General features: G+C 36.8%; 1 protein-coding gene across 50 annotated transcripts in view; it reads left to right on the top strand.

The window, feature by feature from the left end:
* The window catches only part of BIRC6 (baculoviral IAP repeat containing 6), a 250707-nt gene that overhangs the window by 71163 nt on the left and 156270 nt on the right, over window positions 1-23274 (top strand). For 25 of the 50 annotated variants that reach the window (XR_013526680.1, XR_013526682.1, XR_013526679.1 and 22 more), the window contains 10 exons: window positions 7038-7187; window positions 8854-9079; window positions 11849-12009; window positions 13691-13822; window positions 14277-14408; window positions 17341-17519; window positions 19168-19301; window positions 19911-20072; window positions 20162-20293; window positions 21217-21314. Coding sequence is in view for 45 of the 50 variants with exons in the window: in XM_078349540.1 (XP_078205666.1) it covers window positions 7038-7187; window positions 8854-9079; window positions 11849-12009; window positions 13691-13822; window positions 14277-14408; window positions 17341-17519; window positions 19168-19301; window positions 19911-20072; window positions 20162-20293; window positions 21217-21314 (1506 nt within the window). In the remaining 5 variants the exon portion in view is untranslated. The remainder of the gene's footprint in view (window positions 1-7037; window positions 7188-8853; window positions 9080-11848; window positions 12010-13690; window positions 13823-14276; window positions 14409-17340; window positions 17520-19167; window positions 19302-19910; window positions 20073-20161; window positions 20294-21216; window positions 21315-23274) is intronic. The other 25 variants (XR_013526681.1, XM_078349543.1, XM_035272853.3 and 22 more) reach the window with 2 other exon arrangements.

Here is a 23274-nt window from a genome sequence, read left to right as displayed (position 1 = left end):
GAGTCACTGTGCCTGGCCAGGTCTTGCTTTTTTATACAGTTGGATAACCTCTTTTAAATTTGAATGACTTTACACTTAATGTAATTATTGCTATGGTTGCATTTATTTCTGCCATTTTTATTTTTTAAAATGTTTTTTACATTCCTTTGTTAACTCCTTCACTGCATTCTTTTGTGCTGAATAAATATTTTTAGTCTACCATTTTAATCCCTTTGTTGATTTTTTTTCTTTTAAGAAAAAAACATTTATATAACACTAGTAAAGAATAATTTATTAGGAACATCCAGAGACCTGCTGTCAAACCAAGAACTAAAGCAATACAGATATCTTGGGTCTGCGAATGTGTCCCTCGTCCCCTCTCTCAAACTCTGCCCTTTTTCTAGAGATAGCTGTTACTCAGTAATTTTTATGTCTTTCCTTAAAAAAAAAAACTGGTTTTACCCCGTCTCTACTAAAATTACAAAAAATTAGCTGGGCACGGTGGTGCGTGCCTGTAATCCCAGCTGCTCGGGAGGCTGAGGAAGGAGAATTGCCTGAACCCAGGAGGTGGAGATTGCGGTGAGCCGAGATCGCGCCATTGCACTCCAGCCTGGGTAACAAGAGCGAAAACTCCGTCTCAAAAAAAAAAACAAAAAAACAAAAAAAAAAAACTGGTTTTATGCTTCATATGTGAGTATTTCAACAACATATTTTATTGAGTTTTGCTTGTTTTCGCTCTTTATAAAAGTATACATGAAACTCTTAAGTAGTTTTGGGGGACTTGGTTTTCCTCTCTTATGTTTTAACCTTACCTGTTTTGTTGCATGCCTTGTAGATAATTTTCACTTATACATTGTGCAAAAACCCACAAATAATTTATCTATTTCCCTGTCAGTGGACATTGTGTTTATTTCTGCTATAAACGTTCCTTGGTACACATATATAAGGGGCTTTCTATTCTTTTTTTTTTTTTTTTTTTGAGACAGAGTCTCACTCTATCACCCAGGCCTGAGTGCAATGGTGCGATCACAGCTCACTGCAACTTCTACCTCCCGGGTTGAAGCAATGCTGCTGCCTCAGCCTCCCAGGTGGCTGGGATTACAGGTGCCCACAACCACGCCTGGCTTATTTTTGTGTTTTACAAAACACACAGGTTTTCCTCATTTGTCCAGTCTGGTCTTGAACTCCTGAACTCAAGTGCTCTGCCTGCCATGGCCTCCCAAAGTGATGGGATTACAGGCGTGACCCACTGCACTCAACTTGAAGCTCTCTGTTCTTAAGAGTAGAATTGTTGGGTCATGGGTTATAATTTTTTTTTTTAAATAAATTGTGTTAAATATACATAATAAAGTTTACCATTTTAACTATTTACAGTGTACAGTATAGTGACTATAATACATTCACAATTTTGTATAATCACCAGTACTTATTTCCAGAACTTTCCCATCATCCTAAACAAAAACTCTGTAACCATTAAGCAGTAACTTCCTGTTCATTGTACTCTCAGCTGCTGCTAACCTCAATCACACTTCTATATGACTTTGCCTATTGTAGATACCTCATATAAGTGGAATTGCATATTTATCCTTTTTTGCCTGGTTTCTTTCACTCAGCATATTTTTAATGTTCACCTATGTAGTTTGTATCACATCTTTTGTTCCTTTTGATGGCCCAATAATATCCCGTTACATTAGGCCCCCCCATCTATGCTTTCAGTTTCCTGTGATGAGCTATAGTCTGAAAATATTAAATGGAAAATTTCAGAAATCAACAATTGATAATTATTAAATTATTCATTGTTTTGAGTAGTGTAATAAAATCCCTTGATGCCCCACCCAGAACGACAATCATCATTTTGTCCAGTGTCTCCATGCTGTGTATACTTCCTGTTTGTTAGTCACTTAGTAGCTATCTTGGTTATCATATCATCTGTCACTGGAATCACAGTTCTTGTGTTCAGGTAACCATTTTACTTAATAATGGCCCTAAAGCTCAAGAATAGTGATGCTGGCTATCAGATATCCCAAAGTGAAGCTGTTTTACTCCCAAAGAAGAAGTAAAGTTTCTTCTTTATGTTGAAAAGGTGAAAGTTTTTGTAAAAAGGAAAGAAAAAAATTTTATATGCAGGTTCCTAAGATTTATGGTAAGAACAAATCTTCTATTTGTGAAATTGCGAATAGTATATTGCTATCATTGTTACGTTTTATTTGTTATTTATCTCTTCCTGTGCCTAATTTATATATTAAATTTATCTTGCTGGGCGCTGTGGCTCAAGCCTGTAATCCCAGCACTTTGGGAGGCCGAGGCAGGTGGATCACGAGGTCAAGAGATCGAGACCATCCTGGTCAACATGGTGAAACCCCGTCTCTACGGAAAATACAAAAAAGTAGCTGGGCATGGTGGTGCATGCCTGTAATCCCAGCTACTCAGGAGGCTGAGGCAGGAGAATTGTCTGAACCCAGGAGGCAGAGGTTGCGGTGAGCCGAGATCGCGCCATTGCACTCCAGCCTGGGTAACAAGAGCGAAACTCCATGTCAAAAAAAAAAAAAATTATCTTGTGTGTTAGTGTGTGTGTGTGTTTCATACACACACACACAAACGCGCGCGCGCACGCACACACACACACAGGGTTTGATACTATCCACAGTTTCAGTCCTCACTGTGAGGTCTTGGAGCTGTGACTACTGTAACCCAACATTTGGTTTGTTTCCACTTTTTGGCGATGGTGAATAATGCCCCTATAAACATTGGCATACAAATATTTGAGTCCCTGTTTTTAGTTCTTTTGGGTGTATACCTAGGAGTGGAATTGCTGGGTCATATTGTAATTCTATGTTCAACCTCTTTTTTTTGAGACAGTTTCGTTCTTGTTGCCCAGGCTGGAGTGCAATGGTATGATCTCGGCTCACTGCAACCTCTGCGTCCTGGGCTCAAACAATTCTTCTGCCTCAGCCTCCCAAGTAATAGCTGGGATTACAGGCGTGTACCACCATGCCAGACTATTTTCTCTATTTTTAGTAGAGATGGAGTTTCACCATGTTGACCAGGCTGGTCTTGAACTCCTGACCACAGGTGATCTTCCTGTCTCAGCCTCCCAAAGTGCTGGAATTCCAGGTGTGAGCCACTGCGCCTGGCCTATGTTCAACCTTTTGAGGAAATCAAGAAGTTGCTTTCCACAGAGTCTGCACCATTTTACATTTCCACAAGCAGTTTAGAGGGTTCCCAGTTTTTCTACATCCTGGCCAGCATTTGTTATTTTTTGTCTTTTTGATAATAGCCTAGTGGTCGTGAAGTGGTTTTGGTTTGCACTTTCTATTGTGGTTTGTGTTTGCACCTTCCTAATGATTAGTGATGTTGAGCATGTCTTCATGTGCTTACTGGTCGTTTGTATTTCTGTAATACATGTAGAAATGTCTTTTCATGTCCTTGTCCACTTTTGAATTTTTTTTTTTTTGGTTGAGTTGTAAGAACTTTTTAGAAATTCAGGATAGTAAATTCTTAATAGATATGATTTGCAAATACTTTCTCACATTCTTTGGGTTCTTTTTACTTTCTTGATAGTGTCCTTTGATGCCCAAAACATTGGCCTTTTGAAAAAGTCCAATTTGTCTTTTGGTTGATAATCTTATGTTCAAAATCATTTTCCTGGTTTTCTTGAGTTTTTCTTTGTACAAAGGCTATAGAACCTTCTCCCCTCTCTTAGCCTTCCAAAAAAGAATTCTGTCTCTTTAAATCTTTCTGTAGATCCTGTTTCCACTCTGTTTCTTTAAATCTTCCCGTGGCTGCTGCTTGGGAAAGCAGCTGCAGTCTCAGAAGGATGAAACCAAGGCAAGTGTCTATTCTGGTCCCTTAGGGAGCTGCTAGACCAACCAAAATGCACAACCCTGTATTTTGGAAAGAGAAGGTTGCTGCTGTCTGAGCTGGCACCAGCCAGCTGCTTCCAGCACATGGGCTTCTTTTCTCCACAGCTGTCAGGGCTGAGGATGGAGTGGAGGATTGTACCTGGTTCATGCAGGCCACTCTCTTACCAGCGATCAGTCTCCTCTGTTGTAAATATCCTGTTAGGTCACAGAATTCTGACGTAGTTGATTCCAATCACAGTTTCTAGTTCAGTGCTTGCCTTGGTGGAGGGACTGATCCCTAGAGCTTCCTACTCTGCCATTTGACATGAAATCACTGGTCCACATGTTGATTCTGGTTTCTTTTTCTGATACTACTTTTTTTTGAGTGGTATTTTGGTGGTTTAATTAATAATATAATCTACTTCAGAATAATAATTTATTCTAGTAAAATATATAGGAACTTTGCTCTTATTCACCCCCCACTCCATTCATAACATTTAAGTATGTTGTAAACCCAACAAAACAGCTAGGCGCAGTGGATCACGCCTATAATCCCAGCATTTTGGGAGGCCAAGGTGGGCGGATCACCTGAGGTCAGGCATTCAAGACCAGCCTGGCCAACATGGCAAAACCCCTGTCTCTACTAAAAATGCAAAAATTAGCTAAGTGTGGTGGTGGGTGCCTGTAATCCCAGGTACTCTGGAGACTGAGGCAGGGATAATCCCTTGAACCCGGAAGCAGAGGCTGCGGTGAGCCAAGATCATGCCATTGAACTCCAGCCTGGGAGCCTGGGCAACAAGAGTGAAACTCCGTCTCAAAAACAAAAAGTTGCAAAGAAATGAGAAAAACATTTATTTTTTATATTCACCTACTTATCATTTCTGTTCTTTATTTATTCCAGTGAATTTGATGTTGCTTTCCTTCATCTTGAAGGGCTTTGTTACTTATCATAAGGCAGCTTACTAGCATAAAGTTCTCTCAGTTTTCTGGAAATGTCTTCGTTTCACATTTGTTTTATTTTTTATTTTTTAAATAGATACGGGGTTTCACCTTGTTGGTCAGGCTGGTTTCGAACTCCTGACCTCAGGTGATCCCCGGCCTCTGACTTCCAAAGTGCTGGGATTACAGGCGTGGGCCACCACGCCCAGCCAATTTCACATTCATTTTTGAGGATTAACGCTACGTAGAGAATCTCTTGACAGTTTCTTTTTTTTACTTTAAATGTCATTCCATTGCCTCTGGTCTCCATTGTTACTCATAAGTCATCTGTTAATTTATGCTGTTTTTTTCGTGTCTGATGAGTAATTTTTCTTTTACTCTCTTCATGTTTTTGCCTTCGACTCTCAAGAGTTTACATATATGTGTGTTATTTCTTTGTGTTTATCCTATTTGAGGGTCATTGAACTTGAGTGAATTTGTGGTATAGTATTTTCTGTCATATTTGGTAAGTTTTTGCCCATTATTTCTTCAGGTGGAATTCTCTTAATGGAATTCCCATTACATGTATGTTCTTATATTTTATCTGTTCCTTAAGTCTCCAAGGTTGTTTTAATTTTTTAAAAAATATTTTCCTTCTGTTATTCAGATTGATGAATTACTGTTAATCTCTTATTTCACTGTTTTCTTTTATTGCCATGTGAAATTTGCTTTGTGCTTCTCTGAGGAACTTCTTTGTTATTTTACTTTCCAATGCCGAATTTACCTTTGGTACTTTTTAGAAAGTAATTTATATTTCTTTGTTAAGCCATTCATACCATCATTTCCTGTAATTCTCTATACCCCCGGTTTCCTCTTATTCTATAAAAATATTTACAATAGATCTTTGAAGTCCGAGAAGACATTTTCAGGTGTATGTGTGTGTGTTTTACATCTCGAATATGGGTCCCTTTTTCTTTGCATGTCTTGTAGTATTTTGTTTAGTTACTGGACATTTAAAACAACACTATAGAAATCTGGATTTGGATATCCCTACCTTTTTTGCAGGTGCTTGTTCCTTTGTTTTGTAATTCACCTGGCTGAATCTGTGAAATCTCTTTTGTATTGTGCAGCTGCTGATTTCTGTAATTTTTTTCTGCCTAGTTTTAATTTTTAAGCCTTGTTTCTTATATTGTTTCTTCTGTGTTAGCACAGCTTAGTGTTCAGCCAAAGATTGATAGGTTGTGTTGTCCAAATACCTTTAGCCATTAAGGCTGTGCTCAAGTGTGCCCTGGTGTTTGTTTTCTGTTGTGCTGTCTCAGCTCTCTTTTGCATAGGCATAGAGGCTTAGTTAACTGAGGAGGTAGTGATGGCTTGGGCTTTCTCTGGTCTTTGCTGGACACCTACACAGACTCTGATCAAGGTGGGATTTGTGGAAAGTTTACCAAGTCCCCTGTGCTTCTCTCACTACATGTAATTCCATGTTAAATCCCTGTTGTTTCTAGTGCTTTGCTTGCCCAAATTGACCTCAAATAGCAGACCTCCTTGTTTGTTTCGCATTGAAACCACCACTTTAAACTGGAAGCTCTCCATCAATCAAGTGAGCCCCATCTGGAGATAGCAGTCAATTTGCTGGTTTTCACTGCTTGCCTCACCCTAGTTAAATTACAGTTTTGTCTAGCTTTATTAGTTGCTTTTCAGGAAGGGGTTTATCATCTTCCTTTTTCTGCCATGCTGGAAGTGAATCTCCAGATTAGAATGTTAGAATATACTATTACGTGTTTATTTTTTTGTCTTAATTAAAGCTAAGTTTTTCCTGTGACAGAGATATTAAACTAGAAATTTGAGTTGCTTTCATTTCATTGCGAGTGCTTTAAAAAAATAAGAATATTTGTTTGGTTTTATTACTGTTGAGATTAAGAGATTTGGCTGTCAATTCCAGTAGAGCTAGTGCCTCATCTGTAAAGTGGCCATAGTAATAGTCCTGCCACAGGGGTTTTTGGCAAAAAGTAAATGAATTAATTAGAGCATTTCAAACACTGTCGGTACATAGTAAGTACTGTGTTAACAGATAAATACCTGTTTTCATGTATGTTTATGTATTTGTTATTTTCTTCATAAACATTCAGTTTCAATTTGCAATTCCTTGGCAATTAAATTTCTAAACTCTTGGAAATATATCACATTGGTAGCTTTCCTTATCTGCCTATGAAGTGATATTAAAATAAATTGTTTCCTAATTAGTATTATGTTTGAATATCTACTATTTTTCATGTATCTATGAAATTTACTACCCTGTAGGTGGTGAGCTTCATTTTCTCCAAATTGGAGGAACCTGTGATGATATTGACGAAACTGATATACTAGTGGATGGATCTCTTTCTAAAGGAATAGAACCATCTTCAGAAGGTTCCAAGCCTTTATCAAATCCTTCAAGTCCCAGCATTTCAGGTATGATATTAAATTTTTAAACGATTTTTAAAATCATTAGATATTATTTATGATTTTCTAGTTTTTGGAGGATGTAAACATATCAAAGTAAGAAATGATTCTCAACCCGTGTGGTGTGTTAGTCAATATTTGTGACGTCATCTAAGAGGTTAAAACAAACATTTCAGCCATTAATGAGTTTTAGTCTAATTAGGGGAGGGAAAAAAAATCATAAGAGAATTTGTTCAGTAAGTATAAAATTAGTAGACAGGCTCATATTATTAATATTGCTATTGGAATTGAAAAGCTGAAAAAAATACTGCTATTGAGTATATATTTAGGTGGTGTATTCACACCTACCTTGCCCCATCCTCAGCCTCCGGAAAGGTTTGTTTGTGTTTGTTGCTTTTGCCTTTTTTCCCCATCCGTGTTTCACACTGCCCTCTAGAGTTAATTTTTCAAAAGAAGTTTTGCTAGCATGTTGTTTGTTCCCTGCCAAAAAATCATTATTTGCCTTGTAGACTTTTATGAAATCATTGTAGCACGCTTTTCAATCTCTAGTTACTTGAGTTAACCAAGATGTCTTGGTTAACTTGGTATAAAAAGTTAAGCAAGTGTAAAATTAGTAGATAGGCCGATATTATTAATATTACTACTGGAATTGAAAAGCTGAAAAAAAAATACTGAGTTTATATTTTAACTTGGTATAAAAGGTTAAAATACTGAATATTCTCATATTTTATAGGTTATTGGTTGAATGGAGAAGAATTTTTATATAAAGTACAGAAAAATACTTTTTAGTAGTGGAAAGATGAATTTTGTAATGAAGAAATAAATAATGTAAAGAAAGGAGATTGATAAATCATGCCGTTAATATTTACAAACTAATCAGATTTATAAGGGTCTAGACTTTGAGAAAAAGATGTAATTTTAATTAAAATTTAATAATTTTGTAGAACTTGCTGTCATTTTTTCATTGTGAAAATATTCTAAACTCACCAGATTTTATATTTTAGTATTTCATTATTTTTTAAAAATGAGAACAATAGCTTCTCAGCTTTGTTTAATGTTTTACATTTCACTGATGTGAATACATGTACAGTATTTATAAATAAACCTAATCAGTATGAAGCATGTTATTACTCTTATAATACTAGGATGTATACAAGATATTCTTAACTAATACAGAAGCAGAAAAAACACAATTTAATTTTACAGTTTGTAAGTATTTATTTACCATATAGTTTTTGATTGTTTTAGTTTTTTATTCATTATAAAAGGGCTTATGTATATACTTGCTGATGTCTAGCATTTTATTTTGTAAATAACAAGGTCTAAAAGTTAATTATTGGTTTGATGTACATTGGCTTGCATTTTAGTACCACTGCTTTTCTTGCCCTCATTAGGGCTAGCTAAAGCTCAGTGAGACCTTTTCTAACAGGTTGGGTTTGGGTTTCTTCACGAGTGAGTATTCTCTCTAATTTTAAATTTGAATATTTAGAATTTTCTTCTTTGCTATTCTTTAGCCAGAGTTAGTTATCTTAGTTATATACAGATACCTGAGCCCACTTTATTAACTTTCAGAATATTTGCAAGTATTACAGTTGAAAACATAACCGTGAATTAAAACTTCATTGTCTTCTTTTTTTTTTTAACTGTTTCAAATACTACTCTCGCTAATGTTAAGGAGTTGATTTACTGGTGGACCAGCCATTCACCCTTGAAATCTTGACATCTCTAGTGGAGCTAACCCGCTTTGAGACTTTGACTCCAAGGTTTTCAGCGACTGTTCCTCCATGCTGGGTGGAAGTTCAGCAAGAACAGCAGCAAAGGAGGCATCCTCAGCATCTGCATCAGCAACACCATGGTGATGCTGCTCAGCATACTCGAACTTGGAAACTACAGACTGACAGGTAAAACATTTTCCCAAGATATCTAATTTTAAGTCCACCTATCTTTTTTTTTTGAGACGGAGTTTCGCTCTCGGTACCCAGGCTGGAGTGCAATGGCGTGATCTCGGCTCACTGCAACCTCCGCCTCCTGGGTTCAGGCAATTCTCCTGCCTCAGCCTCCCAAGTAGCTGGGATTACAGGCACATGCCACCATGCCCAGCTAATTTTTTGTATTTTTAGTAGAGACGGGGTTTCACCATGTTGACCAGGATGGTCTCGATCTCTTGACCTCGTGATCCACCCACCTCGGGCCTTCCAAAGTGCTGGGATTACAGGCTTGAGCCACCGTGCCCGGCCCAAGTCCATCTATCTTAAATATTTGTTAGAAACAGTGTAGCATTCCTAGGTATAAAACTGTTTATCTTATTATTATTTTTTTTTTGAGACAGAGTCTCACTCTGTCACCTCCTGGGTTCAAGTGATTTCTCCTGCCTCAGCCTCTCAAGCAGCTGGGATTACAGGCACATACAAGACCAGCTAATTTTTGTATTTTTAGTAGAGATGGGGTTTCACTGTGTTGGCCAGGCTGGTCTTGAACTCCTGATCTCAGGTGATCTGCCCTCCTTGTCCTCCCAAAGTCCTGTTGCAACTCAGCCTGTTTATGTTTTAAACTGTCTAAAAGATAAACAGTAATATGCGTAGGAATATTACATTGTCTCTAACAATTATATAAGCTAATTTTTGCATGGTGATGACATTGTTCCATTTGTCATATTGATTTTGGAAATTGTTATATTCTTAATTTTAGGATGAAATAATGAGAGTAATCTATAACTACAATTAGTTTGGTCATTTAGTCCACAGATTTATTTAACAAATACTCTAATGCTTGTTTTGTATTTAATTAAAGCAGGCACTCTTATAGTCACTAGTAATATGAGTCTCATGGGATTTATATCCTAATGGCAATAGAAAGTAAACAGATACATACCATGCCATATGGGCATAAAAGCTACGAAGAATGTTAAAACAGAGTATGGCAATAGTTGTTGGGTAGCATGTAAGTGCGAGAGAGTGAAAGAGAGAGAGATAAAATATGTATTTTATTTTCACTATAAGAAGTCTAAGAAAGGCTTCCATGGCAATAGCAATATGGAATCCTGAGGAGTATATTTTATGAGTTCTTGGAAGAGAAGGAAGACCATTGTTGTTGGAGTGCTGTGAATATAGGGGAGTGGTAGGGAAGGAGATCCAAAGAGGTAGCTGGGGGCCGGGCATGTTGGTTCATGCCTGTAATCCCAGCACTTTGGGAAGCCAAGGCAAGTGTATCACTTGAGACAAGGGGTTTGAGACCAGCCTGGCCAACATGGTGAAACCCTATCTCTGCTAAAAGTAGAAAAATTAGTCGGCCATGGTGGCGCACCTGTAATCCCAACTGCTGTGGAGGCTGAGGCAAATATTTGCTTGAACCTGGGACGGGGAGGTTGCAGTGAGCCAAGATTGCATACCACCACACTCCAGACTGAGCTGCAGAGTGAGTCTCCATTTCAAAAAGAAAAAAACAGGTAGAGATAGCTGGGAGCTGGGTCATGAATGTTTTTATGAAAAGAAAGACTTTTGGTCAGGTATGGTGGCTCACATCTGTAATCGTAGCCTTTTGGGAGACTGATGCAGGAGGATCACTTGAGCGCAGGGGTTTAAGACCAACCTGGGCAATACAGGGAGACCTCATTTCTACAAATAATAAAAAGAAATGAGCCAGACGTGGTGTTGTATGCCTATGGTCCTAGATACTTGGAAAACTGAGGTGGAAGAATCACTTGAGCCCAGGCAGTTAAGGCTATAGTGAACTTGATTTTGCCACTGCCCTCTGGCCTGGGTAACAGAGTGAGACCCCATCTCAAAAAAAAAAAGGAACTTTCATGCTGAATGAGATGGGACAGTGTTGGCAGGTTTTCAATACAGGGTTGATGTGGTATGATTTATATTTTACAAAGATTACTTTGACTTCTGTATTTAGAATGGTGGTTCTGGTGGTGGAGGGCAGTGATAGAATCAAGGGTTCTAGTTTGGTTGCTGTTGTGCTAATTCAGGAATGCTGATGGCAGCTTGGACCATTGTGATAGTGATGGAAGTAATGAAAAGAGTGGTTGGATTCTGGATATAATTTGGAGGTACAATGAATAGAATGTGTTGATATATTACACATACTGTGTGTGAGAAGAATAAAGGATGGCTTTTAGATTTTGGCTTGAGTTTATTGAAAAATGAAGTTTCTGTTTATTGAGATTTGGGAGTGGGTTTTTTCATAATGAGTTTGGGATGTCTAGTAGACATTTGGATATGAGCCTTAAATTTAGTGGAGGAGTTTGGAGATTTTCATTTTCCAGCATATATATATAGCATTTAAAATGCAAGAATAAATATATATAAGAAATGCAAGAAGTTCTTGTTTTAAAATGAAGATTCTGGGACCCTACTCATAGATCTAGCATGGGTACCAGGAATTAGCAGGTAATTCACATTAAATCGGTCACACTTTAAAGAACAAGAGTTTATTGGTATGTGCAAGTCTCAAGGCAGGTATAGATTTCTGAAGTAAGATCATTCATTGCCCTAAGTTTAACCTTCTCCATTCACAGTTATTTTCTCTCTTGATCCCATTGAGAAACACTAAATTTTGTTGGAAGTTACAAAGCAAAAAGTAGCAGAAGTGCTTTTAATGATAATATGGTTATTGTTGAAAAAAAGATTTTTGCTTTATTCAGCATTTTTCCCCTTATTTGGCAGCAACAGCTGGGATGAACATGTATTTGAATTAGTACTACCTAAAGCTTGTATGGTTGGACATGTGGACTTCAAATTCGTTTTGAACTCAAACATCACCAATATTCCACAGATACAAGTGACACTGCTGAAAAATAAAGCTCCAGGATTAGGGAAAGTGAATGGTAAGAATGGATCAAATTTATCGTTGAAGATTTTCTTTTGTGGTTGATTTTTTAAAACTAATTTTCCACTTGGCTAAGTTTCATGTCCCTTTCTGTTCTTATTGCCATTTGCCTGCTCTACTTTTTGTGATTTTATTTAGAAAAGTAATTCAGAGAACATTTCAAAACTGCAGTAACCCAGTAATGTTCAGAATTGCATAAACTTGAATAATATAATTATGCTTTTTTTGGAAGTGGGATTAGTTCCTTTGTAAATTAGTCTGACTTTTAGCATTACTACCTTTATGTATTTCTTTTCCTAGGAGAAGACTTGATTGTGACTAGAACTGTTAATGGAAGTTATTAAGGTTATTAGTGAAGCCAACCTTTCATGTAATGCAGAAAATACACTCATTTTTATTTTTCTTACAATTTCAGAATTTGATGTACTGAGTTACTAAAGTAGATTATACACATTTAGCTTGGTTAGAAACTAGATGTTAACTTCTCAGTGTTTTCTCCTTAATAAGTTAGCTTAACAGGCTGGGGATAATTTCACAGCAAAATGGCAACTTAACTCCTGTTTCAAACATTGAAATTTGAAAATTTTTCTTTTTGAAAAATTACTTATACATCTGGCACTCTGTATCTGTGGGTTTCACATCCCAGGAGTCAGCCAACCTCACAAACAGCCAATCATAAATTGAAAATATTTGAGGGGGGGAAAAACAATAAAACCAATATAACAATAAGAAAATACACAAACAAAAAAAAATATGGTGGCTCATGCCTATAATCCCAGCACTTTGATACCACATGTGGTGGCTCACACCTATAATCCCAGCACTTTGAGAGGCTAAGGCAGGAAGATAACTTTAGCCCAGTAATTTGAGACCAGCCTGGGCAGTGTAACAAGACCATAGGTCTCCAAAATTTTTTTTTTTTAAATTAGCTTTGTGCAGTGGCACACACCTGCGGTGCTACTCAGGTGGCAGTACTCATGAGGCTGAGGCAGAAGGATCACTTGAGCCTAGGATTTGGAGGTTACAGTGAGTTATGACTGTACCACTGCACTCCCACCTAGGTGACAGAGTGAGACTCTGAAATAAATAAGTAAGTAAGTAAGTAGTATTTGCATGGCATTTACATTGTATTAGGTTTTATTAGTAAACTAAAGATCATTAAAAGTATATGGGAGGATGTGAATAAGGTTATATACAAATACTATGCCACTTTATATAAGGGATTTGAGTATCTAGATTTTGACATCTGTGGGATTCCTTGAACTAAACCCACGCGGTTACCGAGGGATGGATGACTGTATGTGTGTCTGTGTATTTATGTGAGTTTGTGTATATATGGATGTGTTGTATGTGTGAAATCTTTTGACAGATTTTGAATTAATTGGATAGAGGACTCAGGATTTGGTAGTTTTAAAGCTCTGCAGGTACTTGTACTGTGCAACCTAGGGTAAGACCTTTTAGTTTAGTTGCCAGCAAATTGTTTCTTTAGGCAGATATTTTGTTTCCATATAAAAGAGAAGAGTAAAAAACAATTGAATCAAAATTTTCCTTCAACCATTTTATGGCATCTATGTTAAAAATCACACAAGTACTCAAGTTAACAGGAAATTTTAGATTTTTAGGCACATAAATCATTGATATTAAGCAAAATTAAGTTTACTAATATTTTTATCCTCTAGAAACAGCAGTAGATAGGCAGATCACCTTTCCTTTGTCTCCAGCTCTTAACATTGAAGTGGAACAAAATGGGAAACCGTCCCTGGTTGATTTGAATGAAGAAATGCAGCACATGGATGTAGAGGAATCACAGTGTGAGTTAAATTATAGAGCTGTTGTCCATGACAGTAAAAGGAGTAGTGATCTGAATGCAACATATCGGGCAAGATTTCCTTATGGCTTGCAAAAACTTGGTTTCAAGAACAAGATTAAAAAATAACCTATAATTCTGCTTTGGCAATATGCTTTAACTTTCAGCTCATCTTTTGTGAACCCAGCTGCGCTAATACTTGCATTATTGGTTTTTAATATCTTGGGATTTGAAATCAAATCATGGTTTTATAATTTTTTTGAAAATAAAGGTGAATTGTAAATATGGGAATGGAAAGCAACATAATAAATAAGATGATTATAGTTTCTTAGCATGACAATGAATTCTTATTTTAACATATTCTAAGTATGTGTGGTGGTATTGTATGTAAATGGGATATCTGGTTATTAAATATATTTTAAATAATTTAAATGAAAAATGTGTATTTTTCTTTTTAGGTCTTAGATTATGTCCATTTTTGGAGGATCATAAAGAAGACATTCTGTGTGGGCCAGTATGGCTTGCTAGTGGCCTTGATCTATCAGGGCATGCTGGAATGCTGACGTTAACAAGCCCCAAACTTGTTAAAGGTGAAGTCATATATTTTACAAAAGCAGAATTAATACCACAGTTGTAAAAAGATGAAAAACAAATTAATCTTTAAAAAAGTAAGATTGTTTTATTTGGGACTTTCATTAGAAATTTGATCAATTTTCTGGTAGCTGAGGTCATTTCTTCTCGTAAGTAACTGTATAGTTATCTGATCCTACTTTTTGTGTCTTAGAGTCTCAGTGCTTTTTGAAAAAAAAAAGCATTGAAGAAATGACTACAGGATGACTTAGTGTGACATAACAGAGTTCTTTTGAGTAAGCAGACATTATGTTCTGCAATTTCTACCCTTCCCATCACATCAGAGTCCTATCTCTTCAGAGTTTTATTATATATTATTACAATTTCTTCCCCTAAAAGAGAGTTTGTTTTGTTTTTGATTTTTAAAACAGTCTCACTCAGTCACCCAGGCTGGAGTGTAGTGGCATGATCTTCGCTTACTGCAACCTCCACCTCCCAGGTTCAAGTGATTCTCCTGCCTCAGCCTCCCAAGTAGCTGGGATTATGCCGAGCTCCTTTTGTATCTTTAGTGGAGATGGGGTTTCACCATGTTGGCCAGGCGGATCTGGAACTCCTGACCTGAAATCATCTGCCACTTTGACCTCCCAGAGTATTGGGATTACAGGTGTGAGCCATTGCACCTGGCCAAAAGAGGTTTTTGTTTTGTTTTTTTGAGACAGTCTTGCTCTGTCTCCCAGGTTGGAGTGTAGTAGTGCAGTGCCAGCTCGCTACAACACCTGCCTCCCAGGATCAAGCAGTTCTTGTGCTTCAGCCTCCTGAGTAGCTGGGACTACAGGTGTATGCCACAACACCTGACTCATTTTTTCTGTTATTCGTAGGGGTGAGGTTTCACCATGTTGCCCAGGCTGGTCTCGAACTCCTGAGCTCAGGCATTCTGCCTGCTTCGGCCCCGAAAAGTGTTAGGATTACAGGCATGAGCCACCACTCTAGACCAAAAGAGGGTTTTTTATTAGAAGAGCTTTGACGGTATCATTTACAATAATTTGAGTGTCATAAACAAATGCAAATTATAATGAATGTTTTAAAATAATGAGCTATCATGTACATAATAAATAGGTATATCAGCAGTAGGATGTTTTCAGCTTTTGTGTCCTGCAGGTGAATTAAAAAATACCAACACAAAATGACTAGTTGGATTCTTGAAGAAATTTGGATGTGAGGTGGGATGTAGAGATCCTTCTCCAACCCAAGAAAATAGCTACATATTCACTATTTTCATTTCTGCACATTTCCTTCCTAACGTTTGTCACATTCACACATATACATTTAATTGCAGACATAGTAGAGATAAAGTATCCCTTATCTGAAATGCTTGGGACCAGAAGTGTTTCAGATTTCAGGTTTTTTTCTGGTTCTGGAATATTTGTGGTATGCTTAACTAGTTCGGTATTCCTAACCCAAAAATCCAAAATGTGAAAAGTTCCAAGGAGCATTTCCTTTGTTCATCATACTGGCTCTCAAAGAGTTTTGCATTTTGGATTTTCAGATTAGGGATACTCAGTCTGTATTTATGGAAGTTTTGTGCTTTCTTATTGTCATTAAGTTTTTGAGATGTTATGTGTTAGGTTTCATGCTGGGATACAGTACTGAGCAAAAACTAATAAAACCTCAAATTGTTTAGATTATAAATTAGTTTTGTTCAGTGAGAGTGTGAATCTTACATTTTTATGTGGAAATAAAAATATTGGTGTTTAAAAAACTTTCTTTATTATTTAGAGGCACATTCTCCCTGTGTTGCCCATGCTAGTCTCCAGCTCCTGAGCTCAAGGGATCCTCTTCCCTTGGCCTCCCAAAGTGCTAGGACTACAGGTGTGAGCCATCATGCCTGGCCAGAAATACTGATTTTGACAAAATGGAGTATGGAATTACATGGCATATGTTTGGAAAGCTTCAATACTGTTAAAATACGAATTTTCATAGAATATACTAAGATTTTTTTTCATAAAATTCTCCCCAACATCTTTGAAACTGAACAAGATGAGTGCTAAGTTTTTATGGAAGAGTAAAGGGGTAATATTGGCCAAAGAATTATGAAACAGAATATCAGATACTACAACACAGAGAATTGTACAGTCGTGTTAAGAAAAATGTAACAGTGTAGTCCTAGCACAGCAGGTGGGTAGCTAAGTAAAATGATAGCATTTGTAATCATGAAAAGATGTAATACCTGCCTATGCAACAATAGACTGATAGTTTGCTGGCAGATGTAGTAATTTGATGATAATTAAGAGATGTATTTTATATAAAGATGATATAGTATGATCCCAATTTAGTTAAAACAATGTAGAACACATACTAGTAATGATAATTGTTTGAGTGCTTTCTTTGTGCCAAGCACAGTTAACAGTGGTTTAGTTAACTCTGAGGTAGGCACTATTAGTCTAATTTTACATTTGAGGAAACTGAGCCACAGAGAAGATAATTTGTTACATGCCTAAGAGCCATCATTATTCAAACCCAGGTAGTGACTCCAAAGCCTGCTTGCCACATTTTTTTAACTGTCAGTACTATAACACTATGTGTATATGTGCACACATAATGTGGACGTGTGTACATGTATGCTTAAGAAGGTTGCATGGATATACATTCTGTAATTATCTGGATGATAGCTTAATGACAATTTTGTTGTGTATGTGTAGTTTACAACATTTTTACCATTAAAATGAATGATATTGGGGAAAAGATAATAGTTTTATACTGTTTTGTTTGTTGTTTTTTGCTGCCAGCATATGAAGGTGGTTTAACTTCCTTGTGCTCAAGCAGTATAATTTGAAAGTTCTGGTCTACTGTACTTTTTGTGGAGTTAGCTGTTGATCTTGTTCTATGAAGATGAAAAACAGTGGAATTCGTTGGTGATTCAGTTATTTTCCCCATTCTCTTCCACTTCTCTAGGTATGGCAGGAGGAAAATACCGTTCATTTTTAATCCATGTCAAGGCAGTGAATGAAAGAGGAACAGAAGAGATTTGTAATGGTGGTATACGTCCTGTAGTAAGGCTTCCATCTCTAAAACACCAGAGTAACAAGGGTTACTCACTTGCTTCACTTTTGGCAAAAGTTGCAGCAGGCAAGGTATAAAACTGTCATTTTGAACAGTAACAATATTGTTTTAAACATTGTGGTTCAGATTTAACATACTGTTAGAAGTAGTATGACTCTTCAGTGATGTTTTGCTATAACGTGGTTTGTTTGTATTTTTTCTTTGGAGTGAGTTAAATGTATTTAAGAAGAAAAGTGTTTTGAATTAACTTTATTATTTTACTTTATTTATTTTACATTTTTGAGATGGAGTCTTATTCTTTCCCCCAGGCTGTAGTGCAGTGGTGCAATTTCAGCTCACTGCAACCTCTACCTCCCAGGTTTAAGCCATTGTCCCACATCAGCCTCCGTAGTAGCTGTGATCACAGGCATGCATCACCATGTCCAGCTAATTTTTGTATTTTTAGAAGAGACAGGGTTTCACCATGTTGGCCAGGCTGGTTTCTAATTCCTAGCCTCAGGTGATCTGCCCACTTTGGCTTCCCAAAGTTCTGGGATTACCGGGGTGAGTTACCACACCCAGCCTGAATTAACTTTAGGCAAATTACCTAGCTTTTATGATGTATACTGAGTAGGGAGTAATTGTTAGCAGATATTTCCCTTTATAATTATTTTGGACCATAATATTTATTTCTTTTGGTATGAGAGTTTCTTCGTATGCCCTCTGTTGGCAACTCATAACCCTGTTTTTGGTGAATATTTGGGAGCATACAGATAGAGAAGTTGGGAAATAATTTTATGACAGATTGTTATCCTCATGGTTTATTTTCTCAAAGTAGCTGTGAACTGCGCAGCTCTTTATAATTTGATTTATGTTGGATTTCCTGGAACTCAGGAAGGAGGTTTTGTTTATCATCATTATTCATGAGGAATTTTACTGATACTTATCAGTAACACCAGTCATCTTACATATATATATAGGTCTTCCAGTTTTTCAAGGACTTCTGTATACTTTATCTGATGTAATCTTCAGTATAACTCTGAGGTAGGCATGGCAGGTTCTGTTACCTCCATTTTTTAAATATTGAAAGTGAGTGAACTTTAGTGATTGGGGAGTCTGACATATGTCAAATATTTATTTATTTATTTATTTATTTATTATTAATTAATTATATATTTTGAGACAGAGTCTTCCTCTGTCACCCAGGCTGTAGTGCAGTGATGTGTTCTTGGCTCACTTAAGCCTCCACCCCCTGAGTTCAAGTGATTCTCTTGCCTCAGCCTCCTGAGTAGCTGGGATTAAAGGTGCCTGCCACCATGCTCAGCTAATTTTTGTAATGTTTTGGTAGAGATGGGGTTTTGCTCTGTTGGCCAGGTTGGTCTCAAACTCCTGAGATCAAGTGATCCGGCTGCCTTGGCCTCTGGAATTACAGGCCTGAGCCACCACACCCAGCCTCACGTAATTATTTTAAATGCAGTAATGGGGAGTTGGATCAGGACTTTGGTTTTATCATCTGTAATTATTGGGTTATTGCCTTTAAAATGGTGGTTGTGTCTTTCTTTTTCACCCTATTATAATTCTGGAGAAAATCGTGTATTGAATATGAGAGTAAAAGCTATCATTTTAATTTGAGATTTATGTTTATGTTGATAGCCATAATTCAATTATTTTTCTTTATAACTTTAATAGGAAAGAATTTTTAGTTTAGTTTATTTTTAAAATTTTATTTTTAACATTTAGGAAAAATCATCTAATGTTAAGAATGAAAATGCAGGTGGTACCCGTAAGTCTGAAAACCTCCGGGGCTGTGATTTACTTCAAGAGGTCTCAGTCACCATTCGAAGATTTAAGAAAACTTCAATTTCTAAGGAAAGGTAATTTCATTGCATTCTCTTGCTATTCTTACAGTAATAAAAGTACAAAACATACCAGCACACACACATATACACACAAATGTAAAAATCTTTTACCTGAAAATTTTTGTTTTCCATTTTTCTTAAATAATTGTAATCTTGATGAGAGTATTAGTTGTCTTTATATTTCATTGGTTTATTTCTGGTGTCTACATAATGCTTGTTATGTAGTAGGAATGGATGAAAGATAATAATTTGACATATACTCGTCAGGCAAGGGAGCATGTACCTATAGCAGCTACTGAAGAGTGGGGGGTAGGAGAATCACTTGAACCCAAGAGTTTGAGTCTAGCCTGGATAACAGTGGGACACCCAATCTCTGGAGAAAAAAAAAAAAAACAAAAAGAAATTACACACGTTCCTTGTTACAGGATAGCACATTATTGTAAATGTGATTTCTTTAAACTTTTTCTACAAATGAAATACTCAACATATAGCTATTAATTTTATTTTTAAAGGTACTTGTGATGTTCATGATTTAAAATGAAACATTGCATGACCATCTAGGTTGTGATAGCTTTAGTTGTTCTGTTTTGGTTGGTAATGTGTTTATATTTCTTTTTTTTGTAGAGTGCAACGATGTGCCATGTTACAGTTTTCAGAATTTCATGAGAAGCTTCTTAACACTCTTTGCAGAAAAGCAGATGATGGCCAGATAACAGAGCATGCTCAGAGTCTTGTGTTGGATACTCTCTGTTGGTTAGCTGGAGTTCATTCAAATGGACCTGGAAGGTTAATAATTAAAATTTTGCTTACCACTGTTGATTGCCCTTTGGATTTAAAGTTCAAGATGAGTCTAAATGTCTGCTATTGTTTTGCAGCTCAAAGGAAGGAAATGAGAGCCTACTTTCAAAAACACGGAAATGTCTTTCAGACATCGTACGTGTTTGCTTCTTTGAGGCAGGACGAAGTATAGCCCATAAGTGCGCACGATTTCTAGCACTGTGCATTAGGTTGGTGTGTTTTTAAGTTGAAAGCATACTTTCTAGGTACACTTGCGATTTAGTGGGTAATACCTTGTTTGTAGTGTAATGTGATCCTTGTTTAATGTATCTATAATTTAAGAGAATTTCAAAACTTGATGAGGATCATTGATAATCTTAGCAAGGATTTTGGGTTCTAAGGGCAAAGTATTATGTTAAATAAGTCTAACTTATTAGAAAAGAAGTCCACTGAGCTTCTCTGCCTATTAGTAGCAGTTTGGAGAATTTGACAAGGGAACTCTTCACCCCTTTCACTCCCTACTTTTCTTTTATTGTCTTTTCTTGCCCCAAAGTGTTTTCTCTGTTACATAAAAATCTTACCAACATTTTTTGTAGCATTGTGCAGATCCTTTTTTCTAAACCCTGAAATAAATTAGAACAGTCTCCCCTGATTCCCAGGGAATGTGTTCCAAGAACTGCCTCCCTGCCCCACCCAGTGGATACTTGAAACTGTAGATAGTACTGAGCTATATATATATTACTGTTTTTTCCTGTGGTCTCTCTCTCTTAAAATATCTTATTGTACTGTACTCACCTGTGTTTGGACTGCACTTGACCATGTATAACTGAAACTGTAGAAGTTGAAACTGTATATAAGAGTTCCTAATATTTAAGGTTCCTACTTGCTACTGTATCTAGGAAGTGTCTAAGAGCTGATGGTCAATATTGACTGTTGTTAAGATAATGGTTTAATGCATAAGAAAATATTTACAGAGATCCTTAGTATAATCAGTCCCTACTATCTTTCGGTATTTTATAGAGCTTTAAGGTAGGTTTTTCTTTTAATCAGTATAGAATACATTTTAAAGATTTTTAGGTACCACACCAAGTTTAGGGTTGAATTTAGACCTTTAGCAATGTCTTTACAATTTTTGTTTTTAAAAATTTTTCAGTAATGGCAAATGTGACCCATGTCAACCAGGATTTGGATCTGTTCTGTTGAAGGCTTTACTTGATAATATGTCATTTTTACCTGCAGCAGCAACTGGTGGTATGTAAAATTATATAGTTATAGTTATATGAAACATCTCACATGTATACTTAGGATTATTTTGTAACTATTTTTTTCTCTATGAAAGTTTACTTTTCTGTAGCTTATCTGTAGTTTTTGAAGGGATCAATAAATTGTGACTGGGTGGGCATATACACTGTCAACAATACTCCAAAGAAAAGGTTCATGGGACAGTTAGGTAAATATCAAGTCATCTTACTTCATAACTATGTTTCAGTACTTCATTACAATCATTGAGTTGTTTGGTTGTTTACTGACTAGGATGTGACATAAATAAGTAAAACAGTCCAGATGTCATTGCACTTGCATATATTATATATGATTATGTAACTGGGTTTTTTGGGTGCTGGTGAGGCACAGCTTGCCTGAGAGAATGTTGTAGGTTTTTGGTTTTAGCTTTCTTAGGAATGAAAGAGAGGATTACAGCAGGTACGCTGTAAGCTTGTAAAGTAAATACCGAACCCAAGAAGTGTTACAGAAAGGTGATTTTATTTAGGTAGAGAAAAGAGGGTGAAAAAAAGGAGGAGAGGAGAGAACTTCCATCAAGAGTGTGGAAGGGGAATCCGGCTGGGTATGGGGACAAGGACTTTTAACATGGGACGAATTCCCTCCTTCTCTAAGTGCCACCCCCCCAATGAAAAGAGTTCCTTTAAACTTCCGCTGGGGTCATTGACACTTAATTTCTTCCTGTGCCTTTGAAATTCAAACATAAACTGTTAAATCTCCCAGATGGAGATAAATATGAGAGGGGCATGGCACTGGGAAGTTTTTGCCCTTAAAACTATGCCCCCTTGTGGACCCGGAAAGAGAATGCATATCCTTAATTGCTAGGGACTGTGACAAACTGGAATTTCCTAAAAGGGACCAGTTTTTTTTTTTTTTTTTTTTTTAAAGCACCTGAGGACCTTGTTGAAATGCTTTCAGAATGAATGTGGCTGGGCACGGTGGCTCATGCCTGTAATCCCAGCACTTTGGGAGGTGAGGCATGCGGATCACGAGATCAAGAGTTCGAGACCAGCCTGACCAATATGGTGAAACCCCATCTCTATTAAAAATACAAAAATTAGCTGGACTTGGTGACACGCTCCTGTAATCCCAGCTACTCAGGAGGCTGAGGCAGGAGAATCACTTGAACCTGGCAGGCGAAGGTTGCAGTGAGCTGAGATTACACCATTGCACTCCAGCCTGGGTGACAGAGTGAGACTCCGTCTCAAAAAATAAAAAAAGGAATGAATATAATTGGAGGTAGAGAGTAGAATGATGGCTACCAGAGTCTGGGTAGGTGAGCAGGGTTTGAAGAGAGGTTGATAAATTAGTATGAAAATATGGTTAAAAGAAATAAGTTATAGTGTTTGATAGCACAGTAGGGTGACTATTGTTTGTGGTATATTTCAGAATAGCTAAAAGAACATTTGAAATGTTCCCAATGAGAAGAGATGACAGGTATCCTAAATACCGTGATTGATCATTATACATGGCATGCATATATCAAAACATCACATGTATCCCCATATATGTGCAATTATTATTTATCAAAAGGATTAATGTAGTTATCAAGTAGGAATTCATAAAGCAATTCTCTAAAATAGCACATATGTAAGATAATAAAGATTTTTAAAGATTCTTACTGTTTTTTCTAGTATATGGTGTTATGAAGGGTTACTAATTTGGCCTCTTAAGCCAAATTTTATTTATTGATAGACATTTCTCACAATCTGGTTTTTTTTTGTTATTGTTTGTTTGTTTTTGTTTTTGTTTTTAGACATGGGGTTTCACCATATTGTTCAGGCTGGTCCTGAACTACTAACCTCAGGTAATCTGCCTGCCTCTGCCTCCCAAAGTGCCTGGGATTACAGGTGTGAGCCACCGTGCCTGGCTCAATTTGTTTTATTAAAAAACCATTTAAGCTGGGCACGGTGGCTCACACCTGTAATCCTGG

This window comes from Callithrix jacchus, chromosome 14 (genome assembly GCF_049354715.1).
Source record: "Callithrix jacchus isolate 240 chromosome 14, calJac240_pri, whole genome shotgun sequence".
NCBI lineage: Eukaryota > Metazoa > Chordata > Mammalia > Primates > Cebidae > Callithrix > Callithrix jacchus.
This window is presented reverse-complemented; position numbering and strand designations above follow the sequence as displayed.